At 61.2% G+C, this 15376-nt stretch overlaps 4 protein-coding genes across 4 annotated transcripts; 3 read left to right on the top strand and 1 right to left on the bottom strand.

The window, feature by feature from the left end:
* Positions 1-505: 505 nt before the first annotated feature.
* Positions 506-955, top strand: MNEG_1740 (hypothetical protein; the record flags this gene model as incomplete). The annotated part of the gene is made up of 1 exon (XM_014049793.1): positions 506-955. A coding segment is annotated over one exon (450 nt), but the record flags the coding sequence as incomplete, so codon positions are not given.
* A 1315-nt stretch (positions 956-2270) lies between these two features.
* MNEG_1739 (hypothetical protein) lies at positions 2271-5233 on the top strand (the record flags this gene model as incomplete). The annotated part of the gene is made up of 9 exons (XM_014049792.1): positions 2271-2572; positions 2764-2896; positions 3304-3481; positions 3728-3824; positions 4155-4221; positions 4364-4423; positions 4706-4762; positions 4933-4968; positions 5123-5233. 9 exons carry the CDS (start codon positions 2271-2273, stop codon positions 5231-5233), a joined length of 1041 nt encoding a protein of 346 aa, XP_013905246.1.
* A 1683-nt stretch (positions 5234-6916) lies between these two features.
* Positions 6917-9717, bottom strand: MNEG_1738 (protein phosphatase 1, catalytic subunit; the record flags this gene model as incomplete). Its single annotated transcript, XM_014049791.1, has 8 exons — positions 6917-6970; positions 7203-7337; positions 7583-7687; positions 8008-8145; positions 8502-8672; positions 9188-9333; positions 9422-9596; positions 9715-9717. 8 exons carry the CDS (start codon positions 9715-9717, stop codon positions 6917-6919), a joined length of 927 nt encoding a protein of 308 aa, XP_013905245.1.
* A 2308-nt stretch (positions 9718-12025) lies between these two features.
* On the top strand, positions 12026-15159 carry MNEG_1737 (tRNA pseudouridine synthase A; the record flags this gene model as incomplete). The annotated part of the gene is made up of 9 exons (XM_014049790.1): positions 12026-12034; positions 12153-12295; positions 12489-12855; positions 13166-13309; positions 13557-13673; positions 13876-13980; positions 14330-14415; positions 14631-14751; positions 15010-15159. The coding sequence occupies 9 exons, from the start codon at positions 12026-12028 to the stop codon at positions 15157-15159; spliced, it is 1242 nt and encodes a 413-aa protein (XP_013905244.1).
* Between the last annotated feature and the right edge of the window lie 217 nt (positions 15160-15376).

The raw sequence follows: 15376 nt of genomic DNA, 5'->3' as shown, positions 1-15376 counted from the left end.
GCGGGATCTCGTAACAATCCTAATCCTAATCCTAATCCCCACGCGCGCGCATGCACGTGCGCGCACTTTGACACACCCCTCTCTCATACGCACACACACACACACACACACACACACACACACACACACACACACACACACACACACACACACACATGTGAGCCTGTTTTGGTGCATGTGCGCATACACACATGCAATGCACGCTGCCCACATTTGCAGGCCTATATGACCCGGACGGTACCACGGAGACAATTCTCGAGGACTTCCTGGTGGGCTTTATGTTTGTTTGTGCCCGTTCACACGCATTTGGGGGCCACCGCGCTTGGTGAGCACGCACACGGGCGTGCGTGCGCTTGCCTGTTTTAGTGAGAGAGAGAGCCCGCATGCATGTGTGTGTGCATGTGATGAGAGGGATGAGACCATGCTGATTGCATGCACATGAACGTTCCGTAGGCACACCTGCCGCCGCATCCACCCCTGCACTGCCACGGGCGACCGCAAGCAGGTGTTCTGCAAGTCTGCTGTCTCCCGTGGGGTGGTGCCCAGGCGCGGCTGGGAATGGACCAAGCTTGCTGCAGCCGCTGGGGAGCTATTGCCCTACGCTTTCGAGAAGAGCGACGCGCAAGAAAAGTGGGGCGGTGAGAACTTTTTCTCGGCGATGATGGGCGGCCGCTCGCTGCGCTTCACGGCGGTCGCCGCTCTTGGCGTGGAGTTCCAGGGTGGCGGCAATTCGGCGGAGGAGAAGGCCGCGGAGGGCGCACTCCGTAAGCTGTACTCCGCGATCAACGGGCGCTGGGTCGAGCTGCTAGCTGGCGCTGCGACGCGTGAGCGCAGGGCAGGCGGTCAGAGTGGTGGGGATGTGTTTGATGACGTTGGGGGCGCTGCCGTGTGGCGCGCATTGGAGGCAGCGGTGCGGGCAAACAGGCCGAATGCAGACGGTTCTGGCGGCATGTGATGCGCCCGCTCAACGGGTGCTGTACCTGCAAGGCCAGCCATGGTGGCAGTCGCAGGCAGAGTGAGGCAGAGACCATTGCTTGTTTGCCTACGCAATGTCATGCACGTGTTTAGTAAGCAGGCGTACCGCGCACATGCACCATTGGCATACCGCATGTGCGAGCGTGCAGGTCTTGTTGATGCATTTCAAGGCGGCGCGTACATTTGCCAACGGCGTTAAATAGCGGTCGGTTTAAACTGCGTGCAAATCGCTTGCAAAGCTGTCGCGAACCGCCTGGTTGGTAGAACGCAAGTGTCCGCACTTGAAATAAAGCTGTGTCTGCAAGGAAACGTGTGCGTGTTTGTGTGTGTGTGTGTATGTGTGTGCGTGCGTGTGTGTGTGTGTGTGTGTGTGTGTGTGTGTGTGTGTGTGTGTGAGTGTGTGTGTGTGTGTGAGTGTGTGAATGTATTTCAGCCTTGTTACGTTTCAGGTGCCTTCAATTGCGACACATGTTCGAATAAAATAAACAGCACAGCAACAGGTGGTCTCCTGTCTTGAGACAAGTGTGAAGCAACTGATGCAAGGGGTAGCAATGTGCAGCTGCCAGCTCCCTTCGCTCTGTGTCTGGCCACGTGACACATGTGTAAGGGACACCAGGCAGAAAGGGGGCAACCAATCGCTCGGCAGGGCCAGTTGCCGCGTGGTGGTATTATGGTACACTCTGCAATATGGCAACACCAACGCAGGAGAGCCGCCGAGCAACTATTGTGGGCCTAGTAGACTGTTGCTACCTTCGAATGCCATTCCGCTGGCAAGGCTGTGCACATCTGGTGTTTGACTCGTATTGACTACAGGGTGCTGTGTTTAGGCCCTGTCTGGTCCCAGATCACAGTCTCAAAATGTTTCTTTTTTCAGACAACAGTGTGTAAGACAGTGACATTCGAAAAGCCCGCTGGGGTGCGAGTGAGACTCTTTGTTGATCAACCACGTGATCTGACCGGTCACCCTAGGGTCGTGCACGGACGTGAACAGTGCCGAATATTTCTGAACATAAGTTATCAGCATGATCCAATATCCCGACGATGCATGACACAGTGTGCGCGGCTGATCAAATAACTTGGCTTTGGCATGGCGGGGCAGCGAGGCCCATCAGCGATTAGGAAAGGTTAGCGCTGATGACTTCTACACGCACTGCAGCGCCGCGCCGCCTCTCAGTGGGAGGTGCGCCGAAGCGTCCCCACAAGCCGCGCCATCCCCTCTGATGGCATCCGTCGCCGACTGTGCTATGGGTGATCATGCAGGGGCAACGGCGCCCTGGGCAGCCCTTCCTCTGGTGATGCTGCTCATTTTGGCATGGCAGCTCAGGCGCCCTGCGCCAGCCGGCTCCAGCCCATCAGCCATCAAGCACGGCTGGCCGCAGCATGAACGAGCGCTGGAAGGCGAGGCCACCAGCAGTGGCGCCGCTCGGTCGGCCGAGCAGCAGCAGCCGCGCCCAGTCGACGCGCGGCTGGCGCACCTGCTGCTGCCGCTGACCAACTTCAGCGCGCTGACCACGGCCGCGCTGCTGGACGCGGGCGGAGGCGCAGGCGGCGATCAAGCCAGGCGGCTGGTGCGGCTGCACCAGGACCTTTTCTGCAGGTGAGGCGCGCGATGCACGAACACGCTTCCTGATCCTCTAGCAAACGAACTGCACACAAGGACGTGCGCAATGCAACCCCTCCAGGTGCTCAAACCCCGCCTGGTCGTGAGCGGCAGAGGCCGGCGCCCACTCCTGCGGAGGTGCTGTCACAAAACCGGCAATGCTCGCACAAACTCTGCCCCACCCGCAGCGCGCGCCTACACAAGCCAGACCCTGAGGGCACCTCGTGGACCAAGTTCGGCAACGCGTCGATGCTGGTGTATGCGTCCGACGACATCGTCAGCAACCACCTGAGGAGTGACGCCCACAACTGGGAGGACCACGTGAGCAGCCGGTGGGACTGGTGGGGGGGCGCAGAGAGCGGAACAGGGCGGTGTCGGGGGCTCATGTTGTGAGGGGCGGTGGTGGACAGACTGGAAGCAGCGAGGTCTAGGCCGTGCGCGAGTGAGGAAGGGGCAGGCGGCCGGCTGGCGGGGATTCTGACAGAGTGGCGGGGCGCCGCCATGGGCGCAAGGGCGCAAGCTTCCTAGGATGCCTGGCAGGATGTGGCCCCTGGGCAGCGATGCACCAGCACTTTGTCCAAGTGACGACTGTCATTTTCCATCCCAGGGAAATCCTATCGGCGTCCCAAACAATGTCCCCGCACACTCTTTATCCATTGCCGTTGTGTGTCTTCCCCACGGCGCCAACCAGGCAAACCCCCGCCCCAACGCCCACTATGCCTCTACAGGAGGTCAAACAAATGCTCTATGCCATGAGGGCGCCCGTCCCCCAGTCCCCGTCGGACGCCAATACACCGAAACGCTGGCGGCGGTCGCGTCCGCCGTTTGTCGTAGACATCGGCGCTAACGTCGGGTGGTTCACGCTCAACGCCGCCGCCGCGGGCGCCACGGTGGCCGCGTTTGAAGGTGCGCAGGAGGCTGGGCTCGGCGGCGGGCAGGGCTGGCTTGCTTCTTGCGCACGGCACGCCTGAGTGCGTGCCCAGCTGCGTCGGAGCCACAGCATTTGCGATCCAAGTTCTTGCCTTGCAATGATGGGCCTTGACGGTCAGGGGAGCCCGGCAGAGCAGGCCGTCGTCAATGGGTCCCCTTGCGCCAGACAAACAGGATTGCGCCCTGCTGCATTACCCTGTCCTGCCACTGCCGGCCCCGCAGCCATGGCCAGCAATATCCAGCTGGTGCGCTCGTCCCTCTGTGCCAACCCCTGGCTCATGGACCGTGTGGCGCTGTACGGCACTGGCCTCGGTACCAAGTGAGCCGCCCCTTGCTCGCCCGCCAGCTGCGCCTGGTGCTGCGGCGCTTTGATAGCGGGCCCCCGCGCACAGCTGCACACATGCTTTAGGCTCGCCCGCAATGATTTGCACACATTACACGCCTTGGGCCTGCTGAGTCTTTTGCCGTACAGTAGGGTTTGCACACACACACACACGCACGCACGCACGCACGCACACGCACGCACGCACACGCACACACGCGCGCGCGTGTGACGACATATACCCCTCAGAACATGGCACTTTTGGGGCCATGTTGCCAACCCCTGGATTCGCAATGCAATCGCATTGCCCCCTCGCCCCATCCCCAGGCGCACCAAGTGCATCATCCTGAGTGGCACGATCAACCGGGGCGATGGCCACACCCTGTGTGACGACGTGAGGGGCCAACCCTATCCCTGGTCGGCTGCAGTAAGCCCTTGTAAGGCCTCAAGCTTGGCGCCCATATGAAGTCTACACCCCCCCCCCCTCCCCGCACTGACCAGCACCGCCCCAATCTGACTACGCCCTGCCGCCCCAGGACCGCCCGCACAGGGAGGTGGAACAGGAATGGAAGCTCAAAAGCGGCTATGATTATGAGGTATTGTTTGAGGGCAGGGATCCAGCTGATGGCATAAGATCCGCGCTCTAGGGTGCCCCGCTCACCGGAGAGGGAGCCTGCTGCACCCCCTTTCCGCCCCCTTGCCTTTCATCGTGCTTCGAGTCGAGTGCTGAGCCAATGTGCAAGGTGTCCCATGGCGCTGGCACCGCTCAGCAAACACCTGTGCGTCCCTGCCTCGCTCCAACCCCACCGCCAAGCGCACCCCAGCCCGCCTGTCACTCCACCCATCCCGGCCCCACCGCCTCGCCGCAATCCCTGTAGGTTCGGGGGGAGATGAGTGTCATGCGGCTTGATGGCCTCATAGACCATGATGTGCAGGTGAAGATGGGCTTTGGTGGGGCCCAGGGGGCAATTGCTGAACGCAGCTAGACTCTCGTGCGCATCACACGGGCGCAGCGCAGGCGCACGCATGCGTCTGCGCTGACCTTACACGTTGACAATTGCAAAGATGCCACCCTGCCGCATGCCGGGCCTTCGCCCTCTCACAGGTTGTGAAAATTGACGTGGAGGGCTTTGAAACACAGGTGGGAGAAGTCACGCAGCAGCAGCTGACTTCACTTGACCAGTCAGCATGCGGAAATGCAGGGGGTGGGTCTTCACGCCGCCTGCCCCTCGGACCTGCCTGCACCCGCAGGCGCGCCTCATCGCACTCCCGGGGTCGGTCGCGCCACGACGCAGGTGCTGAAAGGGGCGGAGCGCCTGCTGAGGGGCCGCAACGTGTGGTTTGTCATGGCGGAGTGCAACAAGGACTTCCTGAAGGAAGACGGCCAGGCAGCATTTCTGAAGTGAGGCCGATGCCAATGCCGCTGTGCATCATTCGGTCGCCGCGGCTTCTGCGAGCTGAAGTTTTCCTCTCGCCCTGCTTCGCCAGGAGAAACAAGCAGCACACAGCTGCATCTAGTGTTGCTGCTCGACCCTCCGTCAACACCCTCTCCCCAGCACAGGCGGCATCCCCCGCTGCCCACTCCCATTTGCGCCGGCCCGCCTGCCCCTAAATCCATGCGTGCAGGTTCATGGATGGCCTCGGCTACTACCTCTCCAGCCGCGGCTTCAGGGGCCCCTTTTGGAGCGTCTCCGACGTGAAGGCCGGCAGGCCGCTGGAGCTGGCGGGTGTCAACCTGTACTGCATCAAGAAGCAGCTGGTTGACGCGAAAGGGGGCCCGAACAGCAGGCAGGGCGGCCCGTTAGCTGGACTGGGGGCAGCGGGGCGGCCGAGCGTGCTGCTGAGCGGCTGGAGGCCAGGACAAAATGTTGCAACGGGTTGATCCAGGCAGCCAGGGACAGGTTGGTGATGTGGTCTGTGCTCACATTGTTGCAGGCACTGCCAAAGGGAATTTGCCCTGCCCAGAATATTAGTTGTCGTTACTCCAGCACTCAACTGCGTGTATATGTTTCCCACCAAGATACTGCAGTGGGTTGTTGTTGCTGCTGTGAACTCATTCATTGAATTGTTGTCAGCGTGCGGAGTCTACCTACCAGTTTATGCTGCAAAGCCCTTGTCATTCCTGTGTGTAGTGCACAAATGCAATGCACACACACACACACACACACACACACACACACACACACACACACACACACACACACACACACACAAATCAAGCCGGCCGCGCATCACCAGCAGCACGTGATGCTGATATCTTGTTATGCCTTTTTTAGTATGGTGGCTTGCCTGCTGCCCGCACTCTGCTGTGTTGTTGGCCCAAGTAATGTCTCTGCTGACCAGGATGCAGAGGGTTGGGATGGGCAAGCATCGAGGTTTCACAACAATCAGTGCACCGCCAGCCTCTAGGTGCTACAGGCGTAGGGTTACATGGGGGCAGGTTGCCCTGGAGCCTACGTGAGTGGGTCCCACCACACGCCAGCAAGCACGCTTGCGGCGCGACAAAATAACAAGAAGTGAAGCCACGAGAAACCAGGGGAAAAAGAGCGGGTGACACACACAAAACACGAGAATGCACCTGATGCAAGGGCGCCGCATGGAGAGGCTTGCGTAGGCCCTATGCAGTCAGCTCACGCGTCGGACAGACGCCCCGCCCCGGCCCTGCTTTGACGATCGTGCTGTTTCAGATTGACAATTGACACACACGACAAGGCGCGCGCAAACAAGGCAGCCGCCTTGTTCTGTCGTTGGCGGCAGCCACACCTGTGCGGCTCATGCAGAGCGGCAGCGCGAATGACTGCATGGGGAGGGCGCCGCAGGCCTACGCGATGAGACAGCCCGTAATGAAAGCAGCACCTTGCCGGTGCCAGAGTGCGGCGCCCACGCAACAAAGGGCGGGCGCCAGCAAGGGCCTGGGAACTTCGCCGGCACACCCGACCACGACCTGCCGCCCACGCTTGCCACCTTCAAGCCGACAGGAGAAGGCCTTCGGCAGCCATGTTGGCGGCAGTGAGCCCCAAGCAGCTTGTCCTACCGCCGCAACAGCCAGCACAGCCACGGTAGCCACCGCTGCGCGCCACTGCTGCTGCTCAGTAGCCGCCGCCGTAGACAGCTTTCTGCTTCTTCTCAGCCGGCTTGAGGATCTGTGGGAGTTGCGTGTGAGCGTTGGGCTGTACGCCATCACGACAGCAAAGGCCGAGCACTCTGCAGCAGCACAAGCAATCGCCAGCAGTGTCAGCCACAACGAAAGATTGCATGCCAAGCTAGCAACAGCTCTTGAAACAAGGGCAGATATCACATGTGGATGCAGACAACCCATCCGAGCCCTTCATCCTGCAGCGCGTGCCCTCCCCACGCCCTCCGCACCCACCGCACCTGGAACGAGCACATGAGTGTCTCGTCGACGCTCATCATGGCGCCCGCGTTTTCAAACTCGCCGCAGTAATTGGGTGCGCTGAAGATGGTGACCAGCTGCCGCTTGGCGAAGAACTCGTAGCCCTCCTCCACCACCTGGTGGGGCCAGGGGTGAGGAGGGTTGGACGCGCTCATGGGCAACGCGCTGTCAAGACGGTCCCGCGCGACACATGCGCAAGAACGGCCGCTGCGACTATGCTACCCTTACCATCGACGGCGCCCAGTTGCGGCGCGAGCAACAGGAAGGGTGATCCTGGTGCTCGCCACCCAAGCATGACTCAGCGCCCGTTTGGCCCGCCGGCCCTGTGGGGGCGTCCCAAATCTGGGCAGCCTCTGCCCACCTGGTGGGCGCGGCAGACGAGGTCCAAGTCGTGCTTCTGCAAGAAGTCCGTCACGCAGTCCGACCCAAACGTGTAGCTGACACCCCGGTCGTTCTCGCCCCAGCCCTGGGCGGCGGAAGCACGCACAGGCGTCCGACAGTAAGGGTTTTGTCGGATATTCATGTGCGGTGCAGCGCAGACACTGTCATCCTGCTGCTGCTGCTGCTGCTGCTGCTGCTGCTGCAAACCGTATGCGTGCTCACGGTCGCGCCCCCACAACACCGCCAGTCGAATGGCCGGTCAGGAAACGACGCCCTGACCTGGCACCACAACCTGCAGTGCCCCTCACACGATCACCGCGCCGCTGCGACGCTCAGGCGTGTGCCCCAACGGCCAAACCCAGGTCCTCTGGCGCGCCCCTGCCATTGCAGCCCCTGGGCCCCCACCTGGATGTCCTTGTCCGGGTCCGCCCACAGCAGGTCGCACAGCAGGCCGCTGTCCGGCACGTCCGTTGGGCGCGCCACCCGCTTGATCTGCTCCAGGCTCTTGAGCTCAGGGCTCAGGCCGCCGTGCATGCACAGGATCTGAACGGCACGGTGAGCAGGGTGGGGACAAGCAGGAGGGTTGGCAGTGAAGGGGAGGGAAGGGGCGGGGCGGCGAGGCGGGACGGGACGGGAATTGCACCCACAAGCGTGATATGCACGTGTCCGCAAAGAAACCACACCAGCTGCTGGCAGGCGGCTGCTCAAGAGCTTGCATCTGCAGCTGGTGCCTCAACATGCCCTTTTGCTCCTGTAAGCCTGGTGCGGCAGAAGCCAAGGTAGCCCTCAGCTGCTGATACGCAACAGCGCGGGCAGGCCCGCAGTATGCATGCCTGGATGCTGCATGCCTTTGCCCCCAAGCGGACAGCCCCAGCACCGCTAATAGCTGTGAAGCCTACCTTCTCGTCGATCAGCGCCGAGACTGGCAGGCAGTTGAAGCAGTCTGTGAACGTCCGCCACAACCGGATGTTGTACCGCCGCTTGCACTCGTCATAGAAGCCGTAGATGCGATTGATGGAGGCACACTCGTGGTTGCCTCTCAAAAGAAAGAAGTTCTCGGGGTACTTGATCTGTTGCGGATACGCCAGGGGCAGCAAGCGCACGCACGATGTGGGACAAGGCCAGCATAACACGGCAGCGCCGCTGCGCCGCGCCTGAGCAGCCTGCCAGTTCCTAGGGCCAGGTGGCTGCCTTGTCTTTTGCGCCGCTCAAAACAGGGCCTGGCCGCAGGGTGGCAAGAGCCCCGCCAGCCACGACTGGCAAAAGTGTTGTGGATCATGCAAGCAACCACTGCACAAACCCCATTGGGGCTTGGCACACAGTGATGCCTGCGAGTATGCAGCCGCAATCTCCAGCCTGCTGCAGCCCAATTACAGCTGTCCAATGCAACGAGCGGCTGCGCGCTCCTGTGCAAGCAGATGCCTGCACCGTCGCGGCGGCGGCTACAGACGCAGGCGACAGCGGAGCGCCCTGCGAACGCACATCACCGCTGCTGGCAGGCTCCAACGCCCACTCTGCCAGTCCCAGGATGCTTATATCACACAATGCGTGCCTACCCCATCGCCACTGCCCCTTGAGGGCGCACCTTGAACGCCAGCAGCAGGCAGATTGTCTCCAAGCTCTGCTTCCCGCGGTCCACGTAGTCCCCCAAGAACAGGTAGTTTGCCTCCGGCGGAAAGCCTCCATACTCAAAAAGCCGCAGCAGGTCCGAGTACTGCCCGTGTATATCGCCTAAGGGGCGGGAAAGGGGCGCTCCGAGGTGAAGCACCAAGCCATCGCAGAAAGGAACGAGACCTCCCCAGCCTGCCCCGGCACCCACCGCATATCTTGATGGGCGCCTCGAGCTCAAGGAGGTTCGGTTGGCTCATAAAGATCTCCTTGGCGGTCAAACACAGCAGCCGTATTTCGTTCTCCGCCAGCTGAACCTGCTTGCCCGGCCTGCCATTCCTGACCTCTAGCAGCCGTTCTATGATGTCATCCACCTGGGCAATATCCTGATGATGGTCCGTGCGGGCGTGCAGAGGCGTATGTTTGGCATGGCCACCATCGATGGTGATCTGCTGCATTGCAGCAGGGCCTCCATCCAGCCAGCCCCCGTTGCCGTGCCCGCACCATGCTGGCAACTCTCCAGCCCTAGGATTCCAGTCGTGGTCGCGTCCAAACTAGCTGCTCCGCATGGCGGAGGCCTCAGACGAGCCCACAACACTCAAGGAACAAAGGGTGCTCGTTGTCCGTCCTCAAGATGTCTGGTTTCGTATGTGTGTATCGTGCGGCTTGCTCGTCTTATGACAGTCGACAGCGATGGCCCCTGCCTTCTGTGCCTGTTTTCTCAACTGTGCCCGCTTGTCTGCTGTGAGTACAGCGGCCCTTTGTAACTCACAGTACTGTATGTGATCACATCCACAGATATCGTTGCGTGCACACCCCACACCCCTCACAAAGCGCCAGATCGCGGTTAGTGTTGATCACCGCCCTAATCCCGCGTTGAGGCTTTGCAACCCACTCCCCGTGATTGATCAGACTAATGTCATGATTGCCCCGGCCGGCGGTCATCGCTGCGCGGCCAACGAGGGCGCAAGCGTCGCATCGGCATGCGCTTGGGATGCATCAGTGAGCGTACCGCACTGTGAACACTGGCTTGGGGCTGTCCCGTTGCCATACAAGCTGAAAGTGCAAAGCAGACTGTGTGACATGCAAGTCGGCAGGGCATCATGGACCAGGTTGACAACTTTGTGCATGCGCGATGTTGCGTTGGACTTATGGACTGCGAGCCGCATGCGTGAAGCAGGTTGCGTCGGGATGGCATGCGTCCTGTGTTGGCGCGCAACATTAAATGCGTGGAGGGTGCATGGATGGAAAGCAGGGGGATGGCATGCATGTGCCTCGACCCAGAATCATGCCCACCTGTTGCTGCAGTGCTGCTCTAGCGGGCATTGCCCTCAACCTTCCAGAGCGTTGCTGGCTCTGCCAATCTTGAAGGAGCTGTCGGCGCGAACAACACCGCCCTAACACTTCACACCTGAATAGCGCCTTGTAGTGCCGTAACATACGTCGGTTTACCGGAATTTCGAGGGAGTTGCGCTGCATGATGCTTGCGCGGGCACAGCACCGGCTGGCCTGACCGAAAGGTTTGTGCATGAGCTGGTGCCTTCTGCAGCCCTGCATCATGGGCTAGTCACTCAAGAGTCTTGTTGGGTCAAACAACCCCAGCAATTCGTGATGCAGCTCACGACTACGACCGCCTTGTGCATGCCTACACCGTGCTTGCGTACTTTAGCAGGTGCTCCTGCCATCGGGTCTCAGGGGCAACAGGATTAACCGAACCATGCTGTTACAGCGGCAACCACCCTGCCACTCTTGGAGTGACTCAGCCTTACATGTCACATTCCCATAGATACATCCTTTGGGCCCATCATGCAGGCATCATTCCGAGGCAGCGGCAAAAACAGTGTTGATCAGTTGACCGCGAATGAGGATGACATCGGCCCGAAGAGCGCACAGTCACACAGCTTCATATGCACTTATAGGCAGCCATCTTTACTATGTGTGTTCCTTGAAGTAGTGAAGAAGGTCTCATGTCCGAGCCAAACACAGGCCGATCTGGGGAGGAGCCAGCGGAAGTGGAGGTGGATGATGGTGTGAAAAAGATAGACGCCGATGCTTTTGCAGAGGAGGAAGGCGATGACGATGATGAGGACGGGGAGGGCGAGGCGCGGGACCCCAGCAAGCCCAGGCGCCGAAAATATGCCGTATGGGTCGCATACGTAGGAGCTGGATATCATGTGAGTCCCCTGCACTGCACTTTGGCCCCGCGTCCCTGCTGCTGCCGCTGGCGCCCCACGACGGCTTTGCCGCGCTGCAAGCCGACGCTGCTGCACCGCTCTGCTGTGGACGGGGCCGGCTCGCAGGGGATGCAGCGAAACCCCGGGTGCCCTTCTATCGAGGAGGAGCTGGAGCGCGCCTTTGTCAAGGCCGGCGCGATCCCGCCCCACCTAGCGGGCAGCTTCCAAGGGGTGGGCGAATGCGTCGACTTGCGCCACGCGCCGACCGGGGAGTTGAGGTTTGGATCAAGGCGCAGAGGCTTGGTTCCTTGATGCGTCTTGCAGCATTTATGGCGCGCTGTGCACAGGCGCTTGGTACATTGCGTGCGGCGTGCCGCTAGCACGTGTTGTGAGCAATTTGCCGTGCCTGAACAACAAACTACAGCCAAAATTTGACCTGGCAAAATCCATCAGCAGTCCCTGTGCTTATGCACCGCCTCGAAAGGCATGCAAACGCGAGCCTGCTCTCACGTGCACGCACTTGACACGATGCGCTCACCCAGGTCAAATGGTCCCGGTCGGCGCGCACCGACAAGGGCGTGAGCGCCACCTGCCAGGTTGGCTCCTGCTGTTGCTGACGAGCCGCGCACTCCCTCAGAAACATGCTGATGGTGGCGTGCTGCACGCGCTGGGCAGTACCCCTGTTGTTTTTGCCGCGCCATCCCTTTGTGAGCTGAGTGATGGCGTGGAGACCTGCCGTCAGCCCTACACCCGCCTTGTCTGCAACAGGTGGTCAGCGCCAAAATTTTCGTGGACCCGGTGGACAGCTTCCCGGCGCGCGTCAACGCGCACCTGCCGGGCCAGATCCGCATTCTCGGGCTCACGCGCGTAACGGACGGCTTCAACTCCCGGCTGTACTGCGACCGGCGCCAGTGCGTGGGCGGCGGGGCGGCAGGGCTGGGGACAAGTGTCAAGGGAAAGAGCGCCGGGGCCGGGGCTGCAGTAGGGCATGCGCGCAGTGCCGAGGTGCGCGTGGTGAGGTCGCCGTCGTGCTGTCGTAGGTTGACTCATCCTTGTGTGAGGCCGGGCCTCTCCACACCAATCAACGACTCCACTCTCATGCAGGTACGAGTACATATTGCCCATCTGGGTCTTCGACCCTGCCGTCGGCCGTGGCCGCACCGCGGACGATGTCGCCGCGGGGGAGGCGCGCCGGATAGCGGCGCAACAGCGGAAGCAGCAGCAGCGGCAGGGCGGCGGCTTCTTCGGCGGAAGCGGCGAGCAGCAGCAGCAGCAGCAGCAGCAGCAGCAGCAGCAGCAGCAGCATGAGAATGGCGGAGGTGGCGATGCAGATGGGGGCGGGAGCGACAGGCTGCGGCGGATGCGGGCAGAGGTGGCGAACAGCACCTACGAGTTCACAGAGGCAGAGCGGGAGAAGCTCAACGGGCTGCTTCAGCAGTACTGCGGGACCCACAACTTCCACAATTACACGGTAAGGGGATTTTAGGGGGTTGGATTGACAGCCAGTGAGCCTTGAGCAGTGTCAAGAAAGCGCAGACATCTCTGGCTTCAAGGTGGCGCGCAGCATTCTCAAGGCACAGGGTCCACTTGTCTGCGTGCTTGTGCTCGTGCGCGCACGCACGCACACACACACACACACACACACACACACACTCACGCACACATCCACACACACACATTCACACACACACACACGGGCCGGCGCACGTACGCGTACCCCGACGCACACCCTCTCCTTCTCCCTCTCATACGCACATGTCATACGCGCACGCACCGAGCAGATCAGGGTGGACGCGTACAGCAACGAGGCGCAGCGCTACATCCTGTCTTACCATTGTCCTGGCACCATTGAGGTCCGCGGCCAGAAGTGGGCCCGGCTGGTTGTGCTGGGCCAGAGCTTCATGATGCACCAGATCCGCAAGATGGTGGGCCGGGGAGGAGGAACGGGGCTAGCCACGGGTGTGTGCTGGGGGTGCTGCACGGCGTAGGGCGTCTGGGGGACGGATAACAACTCAATCCCAGTGAATTCGTGGGCAGCTTGCCACGACCCACCTTCTTGCCCTGGACCTTTGTGCTACCCCATCCGCTGCAAGCCTTGTGTAATATGCGCTCCCTGCCGCTCGACCCCGGGCGCACGCTTCCACAATTCCACCCTTGCCCACCCTCAACCAGGTGGGCATGGCGGTGGCGGTGATGCGCGGCGCCGCGCCTGAGGCCTGCCTGCAGGCCGCGCTCGACCCCGACCGCGACTTCAACGTGCCCATGGCCCCTGAGCTTGGACTCTTCCTGGTGCGGTCCCGTGGCCGCAGGCCTGTCATGCGCTGAATGTGCGCTCATGCAAGCACGTTTCACCTGGACACATCTTCCGCTGCATGCACCATTGCCAAGTATTTGAGCTTTGCAGCTCAGTTCTTCCGCAGCGACTCCGCGACAACCTGGTCCACTCGCACACGCATTGCGACACGGCTGCCTTGAACCCCGCCCTCTTCAGGACGAGGCGTTCTTCGACGCTTACAACCGCCGCTTTTCGTCGGTCCACGGCCCGATGACCCTGGACGATTTTCGGGAGGCGGCAACGGCCTTCAAGGTCAACCAGGTGTGTGTGCGGGCGCGCGCACGCCCGCGTGCGGGAGACGCGTATGCTTGTGTACGGCAGGCATTTGTACGAGGGTGTGCAAAGGTTGGGTGGGGGTCAAACACTTGTGTATCGTCGAGACAAGGCGGCTACTCTTTTGTTGCAGAACATACGTGAATGGGGCGGCATGGGAATCGGTGGGCTTCCTGCTGAGGACTCTGATGCTTAGCTTTGCTGAGATCTCGGACACCTAGCCAACTTTCCATCTGGCACAACAACTGCATCCATGCGCTTGAGGGGTTTCAGGCCCACACGCGTAAAGCACATGCACCCAGGAGAGCACGCCCTGTGTCCAACCCTGCCGTCTCAGGTGTTTGAGCAGATGGCGGCGCGCGACGAGGCGGAGATGGTCAACGCCCAGTGGATACGCACCCTGCACAACGAGCCCACGTTCAGGTGCAGCACCAGAGGGTGTGCTGCCAGGCTGAGCGTTCCAACAACACGAATAGTGGAATAGAACAGCTCCAGGACCCATGCTCACCTTCCGCTTGTGGATGCCGTGGCGGCCATGCAGCTGGTGGGAGTGGTCTCACATGCAGCCTCACGCGAGCTCACTGGGAACAATTTGCTGCCTCCATTTCACTTGCACCGCACCATCCTTTCACCCCAAGGTTTGAGGCGTGGGCGTCGGCTCCCAAGGTGCGGCAGGTCAAGCAGAGAAAGCAGGAGCTCAGCCGCCGCAGCGCAAAGGGCGTGCGGCGCGGCGGCAACGCAGAAATCAACGACGGCCTGGTGCGCACGCAGTGCGACCATTTCAGAGGTTTTGCTCTTGGACTGCTTTCAGGGCAAGTAGGGTGATGCTTGGCAGGGCGTGCGTTCAGAGGGGCAGCGGAGGGCCAGGGCGCGCATGTGCTGTGTTCTGGTGGGCGTGTTCTGGTGGGCTTTGAGTCTGGCACAGCGGAATGGGTGAAATAAGCAGGCTGTGAGTCGACCTGGCTACCCGAAACTCACTTATGCACCCCTGCGCCCCCACGCCCCTTTGAATATCAGAACGATGACGAGCGCGCTGCCAAGCGCGCGGCCCTTGCCGCGCCGGCAGCGGCGCTGGCGGCGCAGCGGCAGGCGGCGGCAGCTGTGGCGGCGCAGCAGCAGCAGGAGCAGCAGCTGGCGAATGTGGACGAGCTTGACGCACTCTACTGATGACTGTTAGGGTGATCTGTTGGTGTCCAGCATGGCTGCAGTAAAATGTCAGGCTGACTGGTCATGGGCTTCGTCCATCCATTTTGATGTCATTCACCGGGCTGGTTTTTGTGTGTGTGCGCGCGTGCGTGTGAGCGTGCGTGCGTGCGTGCATGCGTGTGTGCGGGGGCACATGGTGGGGGTGTGGCGGAGCACACTTGGAATGCGACAAGTGGCT

Source organism: Monoraphidium neglectum (assembly GCF_000611645.1).
Source record: "Monoraphidium neglectum strain SAG 48.87 unplaced genomic scaffold scaffold00180, whole genome shotgun sequence".
Lineage (NCBI taxonomy): Eukaryota > Viridiplantae > Chlorophyta > Chlorophyceae > Sphaeropleales > Selenastraceae > Monoraphidium > Monoraphidium neglectum.
The sequence above is the reverse complement of the archived record's forward strand: the minus strand, read 5'-3'. Positions and strand labels throughout refer to the sequence as shown.